This window comes from Euphorbia lathyris, chromosome 2 (genome assembly GCF_963576675.1).
Source record: "Euphorbia lathyris chromosome 2, ddEupLath1.1, whole genome shotgun sequence".
Lineage (NCBI taxonomy): Eukaryota > Viridiplantae > Streptophyta > Magnoliopsida > Malpighiales > Euphorbiaceae > Euphorbia > Euphorbia lathyris.
The window spans coordinates 30,220,407-30,236,135 of record NC_088911.1 but is presented as its reverse complement, the minus strand read 5'-3'; the positions used below and the strand labels follow the sequence as shown (position 1 = coordinate 30,236,135).

Below are 15,729 nucleotides of genomic sequence, written 5' to 3'. Positions count from 1 at the left end.
ATTCTATATGTGAGTTGCTCATAAGCTGTTCAAGAGCTTATTAACAAGCTTGTTCATAAACTTTACTCATAAACAGCTCATTTATTTTTATTTTATTTTTACAACAAAACAGCTCATTAATTCAGTCCATGAACTTTGCTTTCGAAGAACTCATTAATTATTTCCATTAATTATATTGATTTGAAATTTCTTTAACGCAAAAATACATGGTTTTGAAATCTATAAAACTAAAATTTTGTTGTTTTACATGTTTCCCTTTATGAAAATATTAATATTGAAAAAAAAAATCAAACCAAGCTGAATATTATAATCGAGTTCATTTACAAATCAAGCCGTACATGGTCGAGCTTTTATCGAGCTGAACACAGTCAATCCGCCCATGGACGGCTCGACTCATTTACAACCCTAGATATAAATAGAAGTTGATTCTGCTTATTTTCTATAAAACATAATAAAAAATAACTATAGGTTTATATGAAAACAGATAGAGAGCAAAATAAGCAACAAACTAGGTCGGCAATCCACTTAATCTAAACTGATTTTGACCATCTCAAGATTTCTGTAATTTTATAGGTTTCAGGACATCAGAAGACAACATCTAAAGTTCTAAACACCATAAACAAACATAGGAATTTTCATAGACTACTAACGTGCAGAATGCAGAATATCCGAATGTACAAGAAAATGGAGACATGCATAGAGAGGTTCAGGGCAATTTCCAAGGGCCACTAGCTACCTCTTCAAATCTACTATGAGCATTGTTTAAATCGAAATTCATAGAATCCACACGAGTCTGCAACCTGGAAATCTCGCCATCCTGGTTCTCCCTCTTGGACTTAGCTGCAGCAAGTTCTTCCTGTAACTCACTTATCTTCTTCTCAATACTACTTATGTTTCCATCCAATTTTCTTCTCTCATCAGAAAGCTCTTTTATCTGGTTTTCAGCAACTTTTGATTCTCTAAGGAACGCTTCGTTACCACCTTTAATTGATAGCAACTGATTCACGCGGTCTCGTGGCATGCTAACATCAAATCCATGTCTCTCTAAATCAACAAGACTTTCCAAAATACTCTCTAATACGCTTTCCGAATCATTAAAATGAAGTGAGGTTATCTTGTCAAACAAACTGGCAAAAGTTACCGTAACACCTATAGCTGATCCTTCCCGATACTCCTCTTTACAATCAGCCAAGGGGCGAAAATGTGGGTTTTGGGGAACAGTGCGGAACACTTCCATAGATTCAATCGCTTTCCAAACCAGTGAACTCTTTACAAAAGGCAAACAATGATTTCCATCCGGTGTGCCGTTCACTGAAGCCCCATTTACACAAGGTACCAGTTCAGGATCAAGATCTCTTCTTCTTTTCTCGGGCCTGGCAGAAGATACTATGCAGACAATATATAGTAAAGACCACAAGAAGGGTTAGTTTCATACATTTAGTAGTACTGGTAAAAAAAAAATCCCCATAAGAAAAACATTCGGAGCGTCTTAAGCAACTTACGCAAATCTTCAGCATTTGCAGAAGAGTGAATTCCCCCGACCCACGTTGACAGAGGCTGGTCATCACCCACCACATTATTTGACACAATGGGATCGGTGATCTCAGTTTCTTTCGTTCTGCAATCTATCTCGGAAACTTCAGTCGCTCTCTCTTTCAATGCAACTTGAGAACCTACAGTGTTACAAGCTGCACTTCAGCTCTTGTTTGTCTCTAAAATATGATTTATGAGAAATAGAGTTGGTGAAGAATAGCATGCCCAATAACAGAGTTCAGAGGAATTACAACTCCTCCACCTTTTTTAATAAAGGTCACATACCTGTACACTTCACCATTTTTTGGGCTGGCAGTTCAACTTGATTAATTGTTTGATCTCCTGTGCCACTTCCATTAGCAGCATCTTTAATGCCAACATCCTCCTTAGCTACAATTTATACTGCAGGTTAGCTTATCTTACAACATGTCAAACTATCTGGTTAATGATTATTGTTTAAACTTTAAAGTTATATACCAGTCTCTGGAGCCTTTTTGAGCACTAGTTTGCACGGCCTTCCCCTCTTTCTCCGTTGACTACTTCCTCCAGATGTTGGCTGATCAAGTCCCTCCTAAATAAACAAAACATTTATGCAAACTTAACACACCTACCCAGGTCGTTGAGTCAATCTAACATTTTACTCCACGAGGTTATGCAAGGCATTTACAGAAAACATTGTTTTTACCCAATAATCATAGTAATATAATGATCACGAACTCCAAAATTGGCAAAAAATGTGTTAGTTATGGCAGTGTCATTGCACATGTATTCAAATTAGATAATTCCAGAAACTGAATAATTTCGACTTAAAACCACTCTATAGTCTCATGACCAATGCATATAGTTCCACTTCTGACAACTACTGACTATTGATCTTGGCAGTTTTCAAGATCATCTTTTTCGTACAAATAAAAATTATCAAGCTAAAATATGACCAAGCAAAGTAAATCTGCTTACCGCCATCTTCCCTCCTACTAAATCATTTAAATTTTTCGTATGAGTCCTCTTCAGTTTCTGGTCACTGGGAAGATTACCATTTCTAGCTTCCAATGCTGTGACGAGAGGGACTTCAGCTTCTTTACTGTTATCCTCAGTTTCATTTATGCGAGTAGTGGCATTTGCTGCAATTCGAAAACAATTTTGATTAAATAAAATAAATAAGCAATGCAACGCATATAAATCAGTGAAGTGAAAAAACAATGAACTACCAAAAGATAAAGGTGATCTGCTAGTTCTCCCTTTCTTTGTCACTATTTCCAACTTTCGACGATGTACAGCAAGAGCTTCATGTTGCTTATTCTTCTGCATGGATGACAAAAAGTAATTCAAGAAGAGAGGGAGAGAACATAGAAAAACTTCCAATCATAAATATTCCCGAACAAGCAAAGCAACTATATGATCATGTGCTACAGAAAATGACAACATAGTGGAAATATATGGCCAGTGTTTCCAACACGAAAGCTAATAGGCTTCTACTTGCATCGGCTAGCTTGTGTATTAATTTGGATATTATTGTCAGAATGATAACACTGCAAATGTTGGTCAAGGTTGTAGAGGTGGAGACAATACTCTCTCTAGTGGCAAACGTAGCTCCCCTCGTACTTGTGATCAATGTGGGAGAGAAGGTCATGTTAATGGAAATTGCATGGTAAACCGCCCCAATACTAGGGACAGAATGCTCCCAAGAGATTTGCAAATATGGCAACTCAAGGTGGCATCGTACCACCACGCCCTGTCACCATTTCTAAAGATGAATATGAACTTTCTGAGACTTATGATGCCAAACAACCATCAACCTCAACCTTCGATTTTGCGGATACGGGTAATCATGATGCATGTCTATTCGCCTCCTCTCGTATTTGTTTATTGACTCCGGTGTTACAGAACACATGACCGGCAACAAAGGTATCATTTCTTCTTTTCACCATCTGGCTAATTTTTCATCTGTTATGTTAGGCCTCGTTTGATAAACCACTTAATCACTTAAATTAAAATGTTAAGCACTTATTTAATTTAAGTGCGTTTGATAACTGTTGTTTCTCCACCACTTAAGTTAAAATCACTTATTTTGATAAATCAAAATATTTAACTTAACATTTCAGGTTAAACATTATCGACTAATATTTTTATAAAAGTTACATCATTCAATAAGTCCAGCACTTATAATACTCAACACTTAAAATTCAGTACTCAATTTATGGCTTTTTATCATCTGTTTTATGTTTACCCAATTTTCCTCTAAACTTATTATCACTTATTTGTTGTGTTATTTTTTGTCCTACCTATTGACTTTTTCAGGATCTTGGGACGAAGCAAATTATTGGCAGAAGGAACCTCGTGAATGGATTGTATGTGTTTGATTCAACTTATAAGGTGCCAAAATCCATTGCCTGCACAAGAGCGTCTCTATTACAACTCCACTTACTGTTTTGCGAAAGTTGTGTCATAGTCTTCCGCGTGATTCTACTCTGGAATGTGAAGCTTGTCAATCTGCTAAGCATAAGAGTTTTGTATCTTCCGCGAATCAATAAACGTGTTGAGTCTACTTTTATTTGGTGCACACTGGGTTCGTGTCCTGTTGTGTCCAAACTTGGTTCTCATCATTTTGTAACCTTTGTTGATGATTATTCTCGTGTTACTTGGCTTTATCCTATGAAATATCATTCAAAATTATTTACTATCTTTTGTGCTTTCATGCTAAGATTCGCACGCATTTTAATAAATCTACAGTAAAACCTCTATAAATTAATTCTATTAATTTATAGAGATATTAATAATCAATAAATTATTAATTATTAATTTATAGAGTGATTAAGCTAAGTATAATTCGGTACTTTTGGAACCCGTCACTAAAAAGGAAGCAATTATAGCATCAGCCACTCTTTACAATTTTTTGTTACAATTTGACAAGAGTACACCAGAACTTTTGAATGCATTAAGAATAGTTAGAGATGAAATTCAACTAGATTTAAATTTCAAAAAAAAACAAAGTACTATAAAGTCGCATTTTGCTAAATTATCCTAAGTATATATCTATATGTCCTTGGCATATGTATTTGAGAAATTATTAATTTATAGAGATAATAAAATAATGTATTTATTAAGGGTTGTTCCAAAAAATTATTATCTTAATAACTCGATAAAATTTGATCATTTTTTGAACTGGCCCAAGAAAATATTATTTTAAAAAGATTATTAATTTATCGAGTATTAATTTATGAAGGTTTTAATGTAATTGTATTTTGCGAAATGACAATGCAAAAGAATATGTATCTAGCACTTTCCGGTCCTATCCTTCCCAGCATGGTATTATTCATCTGACTTCTTGCATCGTTACCCCTCAGCAAAACGGTGTTACTGAATGTAAGAATTATCACTTATGAGAAGTCACTCGAGCACTTTTGTTTCAAATGCAGGTTCCCAAAGTTTTTTGGACAAATTCGGTCTCCACTGTCTGTTTTCTCATCAAACGTATGCCCTCTTTAGTCCTTAACGGTCAAATTTCATACTCCCTTCATTTTCCCTCATCTTCTTTATTTCCTCTTGCACGTGTTTTGTTCAAGACATGCAACCGCAAGTCTCCAAACTTTGGGTTGTTATTTGGTGTCTGTTGATGTTACCTTTTTTTAAACACTTCTTTCTATTGTCTTGAATCAACTCCTTCTGTTAATGCGTCAAGTCCCAATTATCTTGTTTATATTGTAAGTGAGCAGGTGGTTTTTGTTCCTTCTCACCCGATTATCCATCAAGTTTATTCTCGACGTGTACATACCCCAAGTGTTGGAACTCCCAGTGCTCCAGCTACCGGTGTTCCCCCTCCTATTTTGTCTCTAGTTCCTTCCACATCTTCAGACCCAAGCCTTGACCATCCTATCACCCTTCGAAAAAGGTACCTGCTAATGAACCTACCCAATTTCTTTATTTGTATGTAATATTGTGTTATAACCTTCCTACAAGTCTTTTGTAGTCTCTTTAGATTCTGTTGTTGGTTCTTCCGACCTCTTTGAAGCACCGAATCATCCTAATGGCTAAAAGTAATGTAAGAAGAAATGCATGCCCTTGAATAGAATCATACTTGGGATCTTGGGTATATGTGTGCTATTGGTTGCAAATGGGTGTTCAATGTCAAATTCAACCCGAATGATTCTATTGCTGGGTGAAAGCTCGCTTGGTTGCAAAAGGTTATGTTATGGCATAGACTATTTAGAGACATTTTCCCATGTTGCCAAACTCTCCTCCGTTCGCTTGTTTGTTTCTTTGGCGGCTACTTACAACTGGTCGCTTTATCAACTTGATGTCAAGAATGTTTTTCTAAATGGTGATTTATACGAGGAAGTTTATATGGAGCAACATCCTGGCTTTGTTGCTCCGAGGGAGTCCAAGAAAGTTTGCAAGTTATGCATGTTTTTGTATGGCTTGAAGCAATCTACTTGTGCCTAGTTTGGGCAATTCGGTCTTGGCGTACAAAAATTTGGTCTTCGTCGAAGTGCCTATGACCATTTTGTGTTCTACTCATCATCCAATCCGGGGTGCATTTTACTAGTAGTGTATGTTGATGATATTGTAATTACTCGGAATGATGAGACTGGTATTAGGAAAATGAAAGAATTCCTTGGTACTTGTTTTCTGACCAAAGACCTAGGACAATTGAAATCTTTCTTAGGGATTGAAGTTTTTCGAAGTCGTAAAGGGATTTATGTCACTCTGCTTAGATGTATTAAATGATGCTCGATTTATTGAAGAAAAGACTTGATGCACCTATGATACCAAATGGGAAGTTGAAGATTGACAATGGAGATTTACTTCTGAATACTGAAAAATATAGATGAATCGTTGGAAAATTGAACTATCTTACAATCACTCGTCCTGGTATTTCCTTCGCAGTTAGTGTTGTAAGCCAATTCATGTCATCTCCGCATGGTATACAGATAGACGTTCTACTACGGGTTATTGTCTATTTGTAGGAATCAACCTCGTATGATGAAAGAGTAGTGTGGTATCCACATCCAATGCAGAATCTAAGCACTGGGCTATAGCACAAACTACATGTGAACTTGTATGGCTCTGCCATTTTCTTAATGAGATTGGGTTTGCTCAAACAGAACCTATAAAGTTATGGTGTGACAATGAAGCAACTACCTATATCGCCAACAATCATGTATTTAGTGAAAGGACAAAACACATAGAAGTGGACTGCCACTTTACTCGAGAAAAGCTAGAAGATGGCACAATCACAACACCACATATCAGAATAGTGGCAATTGGCAAATGTACTTACCAAAGCATTACCGGCTTCAGGTTAACTATATATGTAACAAGTTGAGCATGATTAATATTTATGCTCAGGGGAGTCTAATTAATGTATATCTACGCTGACAACATACTCAGGGGAGTCTAATTAATGTATATCTACACTGACAACATATTAACCGATACTTATGCATAAAGCAATAAACACTAAGATTAACCGATACAATTTTACCATTGTGGTTTCTATTACAAATAAAATCATAAGAATTAAAGCTTGTGTTCTTGTACCCTAGCATTTGACTTTACAATAGATTAACAAAGAGAAAGCTTTCAAAATAAAGAATTTAAATATCTTTAACAAAAGTAACACAAAGATAGAGTCAAAACGAAATGTCAAATTGTCAATATTTCAATTTGTGTATTTAGTCTCAGACCTATTATTTGGTCACATTTGGCCCCTTGCCTATCTCAATTGGTAATATTTCACTCAAATTGGATGGAGAGTTAACGGCCAGTTAACTCCATGCCATGTGGCAAGTTTTTGCCATATGGACATGACACATGGCAACATTTAAAAAAAAAATAGCTACGAATGTGACATCATCGGGTCTAAATCCAACCTCCTCCATCTTCATAAACAGCCTAGTGTCTCTTTTAGGCATTTCCTCAAACAATGCCTTCGCAAAATTCAAATTCCCGCATTTTGAGTACATATTGGTTAGGCTTGTGCTCAAACAAATATTCAAGGGTAATCCTAGTCTGTGAACCCAAATCCCAGTATCCAAAGCACCTGATTGAGCACAAGCACAAAGAATGCTTTCAAAAAATACCCTCATCAAGCACCATATCAGTCAATTGCATTAACCTAAACACTCCTTGAAATAATTGTTTTGCACATACCCAGAAATCATAGAACCCCATATTCATCAAAGAAGCATTTTGCAGTTTCAACATCACCCCTTTATTAACCGAAAATCATCAATCTCCATGACACATCACATGGACTAGGAATTTCATCAAACACATAACGTGCTGCTTTCATTTTACCAAACCCACCATATTATCAATCACACACCCCTATTTCGAGATCAAAGAACTACTCACCATATTATCAATCACATACCCTAATTTTGAACAGTCCCCATGTCGTAATTCGCCAATAAAACAAGATTCCAACTTTATACAAGCTTTTAACACACTAGGCAACGTATAAATAGAAAACATTGGCCGAATTCACATTTAGTGCTGCTTCTTTTGGCTGACATAATAGATTAATGAGCATGATGCTTGATTTCCTTCTTCTACGCTATGAGTTTTAGTTTTAGGCTTTGCCTCTTTCTTTTGTTTTTTTTTTACTAAATGATATTGTATACATAAGAAATCCATGTGGCAAATTTGTTTTGAAATGTTGCCACATGTCATGTCCGGATGGCAATAACTTGCCATGTGGGATAGAGTAACAGACTTGCTAACTCTCCATCCAAATTTGGTGAAATATTACCAATTGGGATAGGTCAAGGCCAAATAATGCCTTTTGCCCATGAAAGTACGAAAATTGTTTAAAAAAATAAAATGAAGTAGCAATGTAAAATATAGGCCAAAACATAGGATCTATATACAAGCCGTGATTGGATTGAATTTAATTAATTGTACTACAAACAACTTAAAATCAAAACAATTGGAAATTGAACATCATTGGAAATAGGACTATGATGAGATTGAAAGACCAAACAAAATTAAAATACTGAAATTCAAGTTTCCGAAAGTGGCACAATATTAATATGTAAAATAATTAAAAGCAACCAATAACTTGGCCACGAGACATTTAGAGAAAAGAAAAATACTAAACAGCATAATGAAAAGGACCAATATGGGACTAGAGACAAAAGTAAGCTAAGTATCTAGAATAGAAAGATAAATATGACATACTTACTAAGGTTCTACTAAATCAAAAAGTAATGAATGAAAATATTTGAACACTATATCAAGAATTCACATACAAAAAATCTAATATCAAATAATCATACGGAAAAATCAAAAGAAAATGAACTCAGAACTGTATAAAGCAAACCAAATTAATATATTAAAAAATTTCATTCAAAACCAAACAAATGCAAAATCAAACAAAGGATTTAAAATTATTTGAAAAGAAACATAAAGATTAACAAACATATAGAATGATGAGGTAGTAATGAAACTTCAGAGAGCAGATGCAGTAAACCATACCTCAGCCTCAGGTAGCTCTTTAATACGAATAAGGATTTCATCAGCTCCAGAAGCTACCTACAGACTCAAAAAGTTACTAGTTAGCATAACCAACAAAAAATTTGCAATAATTTCAACATTAAAATAATTGGAGAGGAAAAAAGGAAGCGGGGAATAGAAAAATAGCACATCTGAAATAGTTCATGGTATATAATCAAACAAGAAGGCAATATTACAACATTGTGTTATGTATTCATATACAAATAGGATGCCTTGTAGATTTAACAATATGTTGTACTGTCAATAAAGTAATATAGAAAATAATAGGTTCTCTTATGTCTGCAGTGTAGCATTTGGTCAAATGCTGTAAAGTACCTCACTTCATACTTCTATTTATAGCATAAAATAATGGATATATTTGATCCAAGTTGTCTAATGATTTGAATTAGTTATCATGACTCCTGAACTAACCATTGAGCAGAATCACTTTACCCAGTTGTTACAATTAGAAGCAAGCTGATTGGTAATAATATGATGGGTGCACTTGAATCATTTGCTATTAACGTAAAAGATACTAAACAAAAAAGAAACAGGCATTCCAATTTATGGTATAAAAAGTTACAAGTTAGCCCATTATTTCGTGATGAATTGCAGACAATGTGCTTCCCTAGAGTGACAACAAGAGATAACAACAAATTATTTTTTTAATACTTGCATCTCTCTTTTACCAAAGTTGGCTGTATAGGTGAATTAAAGACACTCAATGGTAACGATGGCATCATATGTAATCAATATACTCAAATCTCAAGTAAATGAAGGATTCAAGAAAAGAAATAAAACCCACGGTTCTCTGTACTCCAATAGGGCTCTCAGTTTGAGCGGCAACCTGGTCATTACCCATTGGTTTTTTGCATTTGGATCTTTTACCATAAGTCCTCGGAATGGTCATACCGCGAAGTGTTTCTTCAATTGGTGTTTCAACTGGCATCTTTGTTAATGGCAATGGTGTAACTGATACTTCGCCATCTAGATGGCCTTCTTCTGCTGACTTTTTGGAAGTTCGTGAACTGCCAAGTGTTTCTTCGATTGGTGTTTCAACTTGCATTTTTGTTAATGGCAATGGTGTAACTGATACTTCGCCATCTAGATGGCCTTCTTCTGCAGACTTTTTGGAAGTTCGTGAACGGCCACCAGTACTATTTGGAGTTGCCAGCTTAACCTTCTTGCTCAGAGGCAACACATGGGAAGACGATTTCTCGTTGCAATGAGTTGACTGCTCCAAAAGAGTCTTTATGGCTGTAGACCTGGAGCAAGGTGCTTTTTGTTCAGTCTTACCATTCGCAGCACCATCAGTTTCCAATTTCAAGGACATTTCAGGCTGACCAGCACTGTTACGGGCAGCATCTAACTGTTTTTCATTATTCGAAGCAATCAAGACCTCCTGAGACAAAAATAAAATAATAAATAAATAAATTGTTAAGCTACCAAAGGATGAATAGAACTTCCACATTTTTTGGTGTTTTCCAACATAAATGTTGTTAGAGTTCTAAATAATGAGCATAAATATCTCAAAAAGTGCAAAACAAATGGCGGAAGAATTGATCATGCAAGTCTATTGCCTCATATGGACAGTAGTAATAGGGTTTTTACCTCTAGCCAGATAAACTGCAATTGGAAAAACATATTAGCATATACCATGAGTAGAGGTAGGCAAAACAAACTTTGATGACCACAGGGACAGAAATAACATCTCGTATATCTCTGAATCAGTCAAAAAGTGATAATACAAATCTAATAGCACTAATTACTTTCACAATAAAATTCAAACAGCTCCTAAAATCAATCAAATAGGGACGTTTTCCAGTCTCAAATGGCATTCAGAAATGAAAAATAAGAAGCTAGCAGAGAGAGACAAAGAACTTATAGATTGAAAGCAAGCAAAAACAAACCTCTGTCATATTAGAGAGAGAGGGAGAACTTGGTGGTGGTAGGCAGAGAGAGAACGAGAGAGAGTGAGTGAAGAAACTGCATTAGGAACTTAGGGTTCTTTCTTTTACCATTATGAATACAGAACTTTGGTAAAAATCTAACCTAATGGGCTTTAACTGAAACTTAATCAGGCCTGATGCAATTTAAATGTCTTTTTTTTAGTCTAAAACAAATTGAATGTATTTATATTCTTTTAGTATCAATTTAAGATAATTACTCTTTTTATCATTGTTTATTTCATCTGGAATTATATATATATATATAGTAATTAACAATCAAAACTGCTCACGAGCATTCGAGTCGAACCTAAAGAAGCTCGGCTTGGCTCGTGAATGTCTCGATCCGATCCCAAACTCGATTCGAGCTCTATCGAATCGAGCTTTGATCAAGCCGAAATCGGAAAGTTTGCAAACTACCCTGGCTCGTTGACACCCCTAATGGATATAAGTAAACCAAAAAATAGTAAACGCTGATAAACTTCTTGCCCCATTTCCATTTCACATTCCATAAATTCATATCTTCAGCAAATGCCATGAGAAGCTCATTTTCAATAAAAAGCTAATACTGCAAAAGGACCACCCTAAAACACTGAAAAGGGCTGTTTTACCTGGGATTTGCAAATCCATTCGCCATTAACCCATTCCACATTAGGCCTTATTTCTGAGTGATTAAGTTCCTTCTGCTCATTTCCCTGCTTAAAGAAGACATTGTACCTCCTCCCAGCAAGCAATTTAGTAATGAGTCCAGCCCGCCATCCGGAACAGTATTGTGTATCCACTTTTTCAAGCAACTCATAATCTCTGTCAGCATAACGAGGAGGAATGGGCCGAATATGGTTGTTATCCACAGACACCTTTGCCCCAGCCACATCACTGTTACTGGGATTTTGACACTTCACCAGGAATGTGCCATCCTCATTTTCCTTGATAACAACTGCAGGGAACCAAGCATCACGTACATTTTCGATATTCACCTCGACTCCTGTTCCTGAGCTAAAAATCGATCCTGTTGTTTGCTTTAAAAATCAAATTACAAAACCAAATTATTCACATGGTACCCAAATCAGACAGCACATGCTTCAACTGTCTATGATATAGAAATAATCTATGAATTACAGCTTTTGAAATCGAGCAAAATGAACAAATAAGTAAATATTAAAAAGAAGAAAACATGACCCTGCAGAATAGAGGTTACATCCTACTCCATGCGTGTGATTGTATACCAGCATTCTGAAACATAATCACCTTATTCATCTTAGCATATGCCGTATCATTACTAAGCAGATGCTATAATGTTATTCAGAGTAATAACGTGATACAATTATTAAAGGTGCATCGCGCACTAAAGCGCAAGGGGGTCTTATAGCCTCGGAACGAGGCGTAAGGTGTAGGCGCGTTTCTGAGCGACAGAAGGCACACTAAAATAATAAAAACGTATAAACACCATAGATGATAATATTTAAAATATAAGAAATGGTAAATTCTAAAATCAAAATGCAATAAATACTAAATCATGGCATATTCTTAATTATAAACTCTAACATGCAACAAACTCCATATTTAAAGTTCAAGTGTTCAACTAAATAGTAAATCCGAAATTGACTAATAGCTAATTCTCATCAAAAGTCTCCAACTCCATCAATCATCACCTTCACTCTCCTCATCTCCAACAACTTCAAATTCTTCTTCAAGGATATGATCATCTTCATCTTCATCTTAGTCATGTACAAAGTCAGTTTCCAAGTTGTGTATATGCCTTTTTGAAGTCTTTCTTTCTTTATTTGTTGTTTATCTGTGACACTAGATGTGTCTAATCCAATGGTGGAGATTAAAACCCTAAAAAAATCCTAAAAGAACCCTAAAAACAAACCCATGTGACATATAGGCGCACCTCTTATAACTGCGGCCAGGTGCACAAATGCACGCCTTGGGGATCTTTTAACTATGCTTGTACTACAAGACCAAAAGCATGTTAAGCTGGGAGGGAACTGAAAAACGTATAATCAGCAACTAAGCATTAAAGGTGATTACTTACTCCTTAGAGCACCTCTAGTGCTTGTGACGTATTGTTACTTTGAGGGATTTGGTAACAACCAACCAACCGTTAGAGTGGTTGTTACCAAATTTGGTTTGTTACCAAAATCAATAACAACCATTTCTCTCTCCATTTCTAGACTTAAGTCACTTTTTTTGCTTTTTGTTACCAAAGAAGTTACTTTTTGCTTGTAAAATTACACTCCTTTTCAATTAGTTCTTTTTTACCCTACAAAAATTTAAAGTAACAATAAAATCTAACAGGGTATATCTTTCCCTGTCATTTGTACCTAAGTGACACTAAAAGTTTATTAACACCACTATAGATGCTCTTAGTAAACAACATACATTGGACAAAGAATATGTTTCTCCTTGGCATGCAACTTTGTGCAGCAATCATTTTCACATGTAATGATGCAAGTGATAACATTTGGAAAAAAAAAACTTCACTTACAGATATATTAAGATTGAGAAAACGAAGTACCTGATTTTAAGCTAATGCCTACACTACTTTAACATGCAATGCAGATAAAACCTCATTTACAAAATGAAGAGAACGCACATTTAAAAGAAAGGAATACCTGCTTCTCGGATGAAACCCAGTTGCCATTAACCCATTCCCAATGAGGTCTCAAATCTTTACCATCAAAATCCAGAACATCCGGTGGGTTAGAAAAATAAACCCTATATCTAGAACCTTCTAAAACCTTCCTTACAACCCCAGTCCACCACCCATCTCTGTAACCAGCATCGACGACATCGTTTTCTTGAAAAACCCTGTCAGAAACCTCGGGAGGCAAAGGTCTAATGTGCTCTGGGTCCACAGGCTCTACCAGAGGAGAAAAATCTTCTTTTAATAAAGTCTTGTACTCTACCATTACTTTCTTCCTCTTCTTCGAGCCAGATTTAGGTGGAGTATCAACAATGGTGGCTAAGTACCAAGCGCCCTTAAACCCATCCTCGTCGCTGCTCACTTCAACTTTTTTGCCTTTATTCAGAACAAGGCTGTGTTTGTTGTTTGCCTGCGGATTTTGGGGCCGAGATTGAGCCAACCCCGCCATATTTCAGTTTTCGATTTTTGAGGGAAGAGTAGAAGAAAACCCTAGGGGGTTTTTATGCGTTTTGTTAAGTGGGTCTAGAAAGATAAAGGTCACACCTTAATTGTAGGCCAGAAAGATATTTTAAGTGGATTTTGGCGGGCTAATTTTTTAGCCAAAATTTCACTTGAAGATGATTCCCGCATTAATAAGCCTGAATATAACGATGAATGAACAAATTTATTTAACATTCAAAATTCATATAAGCACTCTTATATGATCGTAATAGTAGATAATATTTGGATTAATCATTAATTAGTTAACAATTAAGATCAAATAGTGATTTTTAATTCATGAATTTGGATAGTTATTATTCCGTCCATTCTATTATATAAGTTACTATAAGTTATTTTACACAAATTAAGAAATACTATTAATATAGGACCAAATTAATAAGTTTATAATGGTTAATTAAAAAAAATTATCTCTCATATAATAGTTAGGGAATAAGTTTTGGAATGTTAAAAAACACATGGATCAGGACAAAATTTAATGTTTCAACCAAGAACTTAAACTAAAAAGGTTTCGGAAAAAAACTAGAATGATTTATATTTAGAGAAAAAAATAAATTGTTTTTATAATGAAGTGATTAATAGGATTGATATATAACTTTCAATGTGTATTTATTAGGAAAACAATTTTACTTCTACATTAAGTAAACTTTTAAATTTATTTATAATTATTTGAAATGTGTTAAAAAGAATAAACTAGCATGCTCATTGAGACGGACCATGTGGCATAAATGAAGCACCACATCGCGTAAAAACTGAGCGCCACATCACTAAAAATAATAAGAACGTGTCACTGCATTTTGAATCTTATAATAAAAATAACAACTTCTTACTAAAAAGAACGATTGTAAATCTCTAAAATCCTAACTTCGTGTCTATTACATATTAATATATGTCATTGATTAATATGAATATGTTTTAGATTATTTCATTTTCATAACAAGTTTCCTATATACATAATATGATTAACTTACGATTAAATGGTGATTAGCGATGTGTTAAGACTTAATGATTTGTTAATAAGAGTTAATTGAGTTAAGACATAAATGAATGGAATGAACATAAATTTAAATGGTTAAACTAGAGTTAAGGGGTAAAACTAAATGTTGTAAAAGCACATCGCTAAATATGAGGTGTCATGTAAGGACAAAATAAAAACAACATATCACCATCAAAATGAAATATGCCTCTTTTATTCATTCCCAACTCAATTCTATCTAGGATTTAGACTCTAATCCATCACTTTTCATCACCTTAGAAACTTGAGAGCGTGATTCTTTCATCTTGTACCATTTTTTATAGGAAACAAGTTAAGTTATAAAAGCATAGTTAATTTAAAAAGATAAACTGAAAATGGTGAGTTATTTTAACATCTTTTTCTTTAAGTTTGAGACTCTAAAATCTACAAGTATGATTTTAGGATTGTGTATTAATGAGTTATGATTGCTTTTCGTGATTTTTGATATGGTTTAAATCGGATATAAGTGGTTTAAGTGAAAGGTGTTTATGAATACCTAAACAAAAATATAGGAACTTATTTTTGTGACCTTGTATACTATTTTTCATATAGTTAGAGTGCAAATTTGAAAAATTTTAAAGAAGAAACCATTT

At 34.8% G+C, this 15,729-nt stretch overlaps 1 protein-coding gene across 1 annotated transcript; it reads right to left on the bottom strand.

The window, feature by feature from the left end:
- Positions 1 to 497: 497 nt before the first annotated feature.
- On the bottom strand, positions 498 to 14,132 carry LOC136217612 (DUF724 domain-containing protein 7-like). Its single transcript, XM_066004210.1, has 10 exons — positions 13,592 to 14,132; positions 11,585 to 11,992; positions 9,833 to 10,429; positions 9,010 to 9,066; positions 2,742 to 2,835; positions 2,491 to 2,654; positions 2,011 to 2,104; positions 1,819 to 1,923; positions 1,503 to 1,673; positions 498 to 1,386 (listed from the first exon to the last, which is right to left on the bottom strand). The coding sequence occupies exons 1-10, from the start codon at positions 14,069 to 14,071 to the stop codon at positions 707 to 709; spliced, it is 2,850 nt and encodes a 949-aa protein (XP_065860282.1). The 5' UTR covers positions 14,072 to 14,132; the 3' UTR covers positions 498 to 706.
- Positions 14,133 to 15,729: the final 1,597 nt, after the last annotated feature.

What these genes read in the sequence shown, in the direction of transcription:
- LOC136217612 (XM_066004210.1), bottom strand. Translation starts at nt 14,071, where the DNA reads ATGGCGGGGTTGGCTCAATCTCGGCCCCAAAATCCGCAGGCAAACAAC. An exon ending in AATGGATTTGCAAATCCCAG is followed by an intron (nt 10,430 to 11,584) that starts GTAAAACAGCCC and finishes TTTTTGTCTCAG; the next exon opens with GAGGTCTTGATTGCTTCGAA. An exon ending in AAGAGCTACCTGAGGCTGAG is followed by an intron (nt 2,836 to 9,009) that starts GTATGGTTTACT and finishes TCATCCATGCAG; the next exon opens with AAGAATAAGCAACATGAAGC.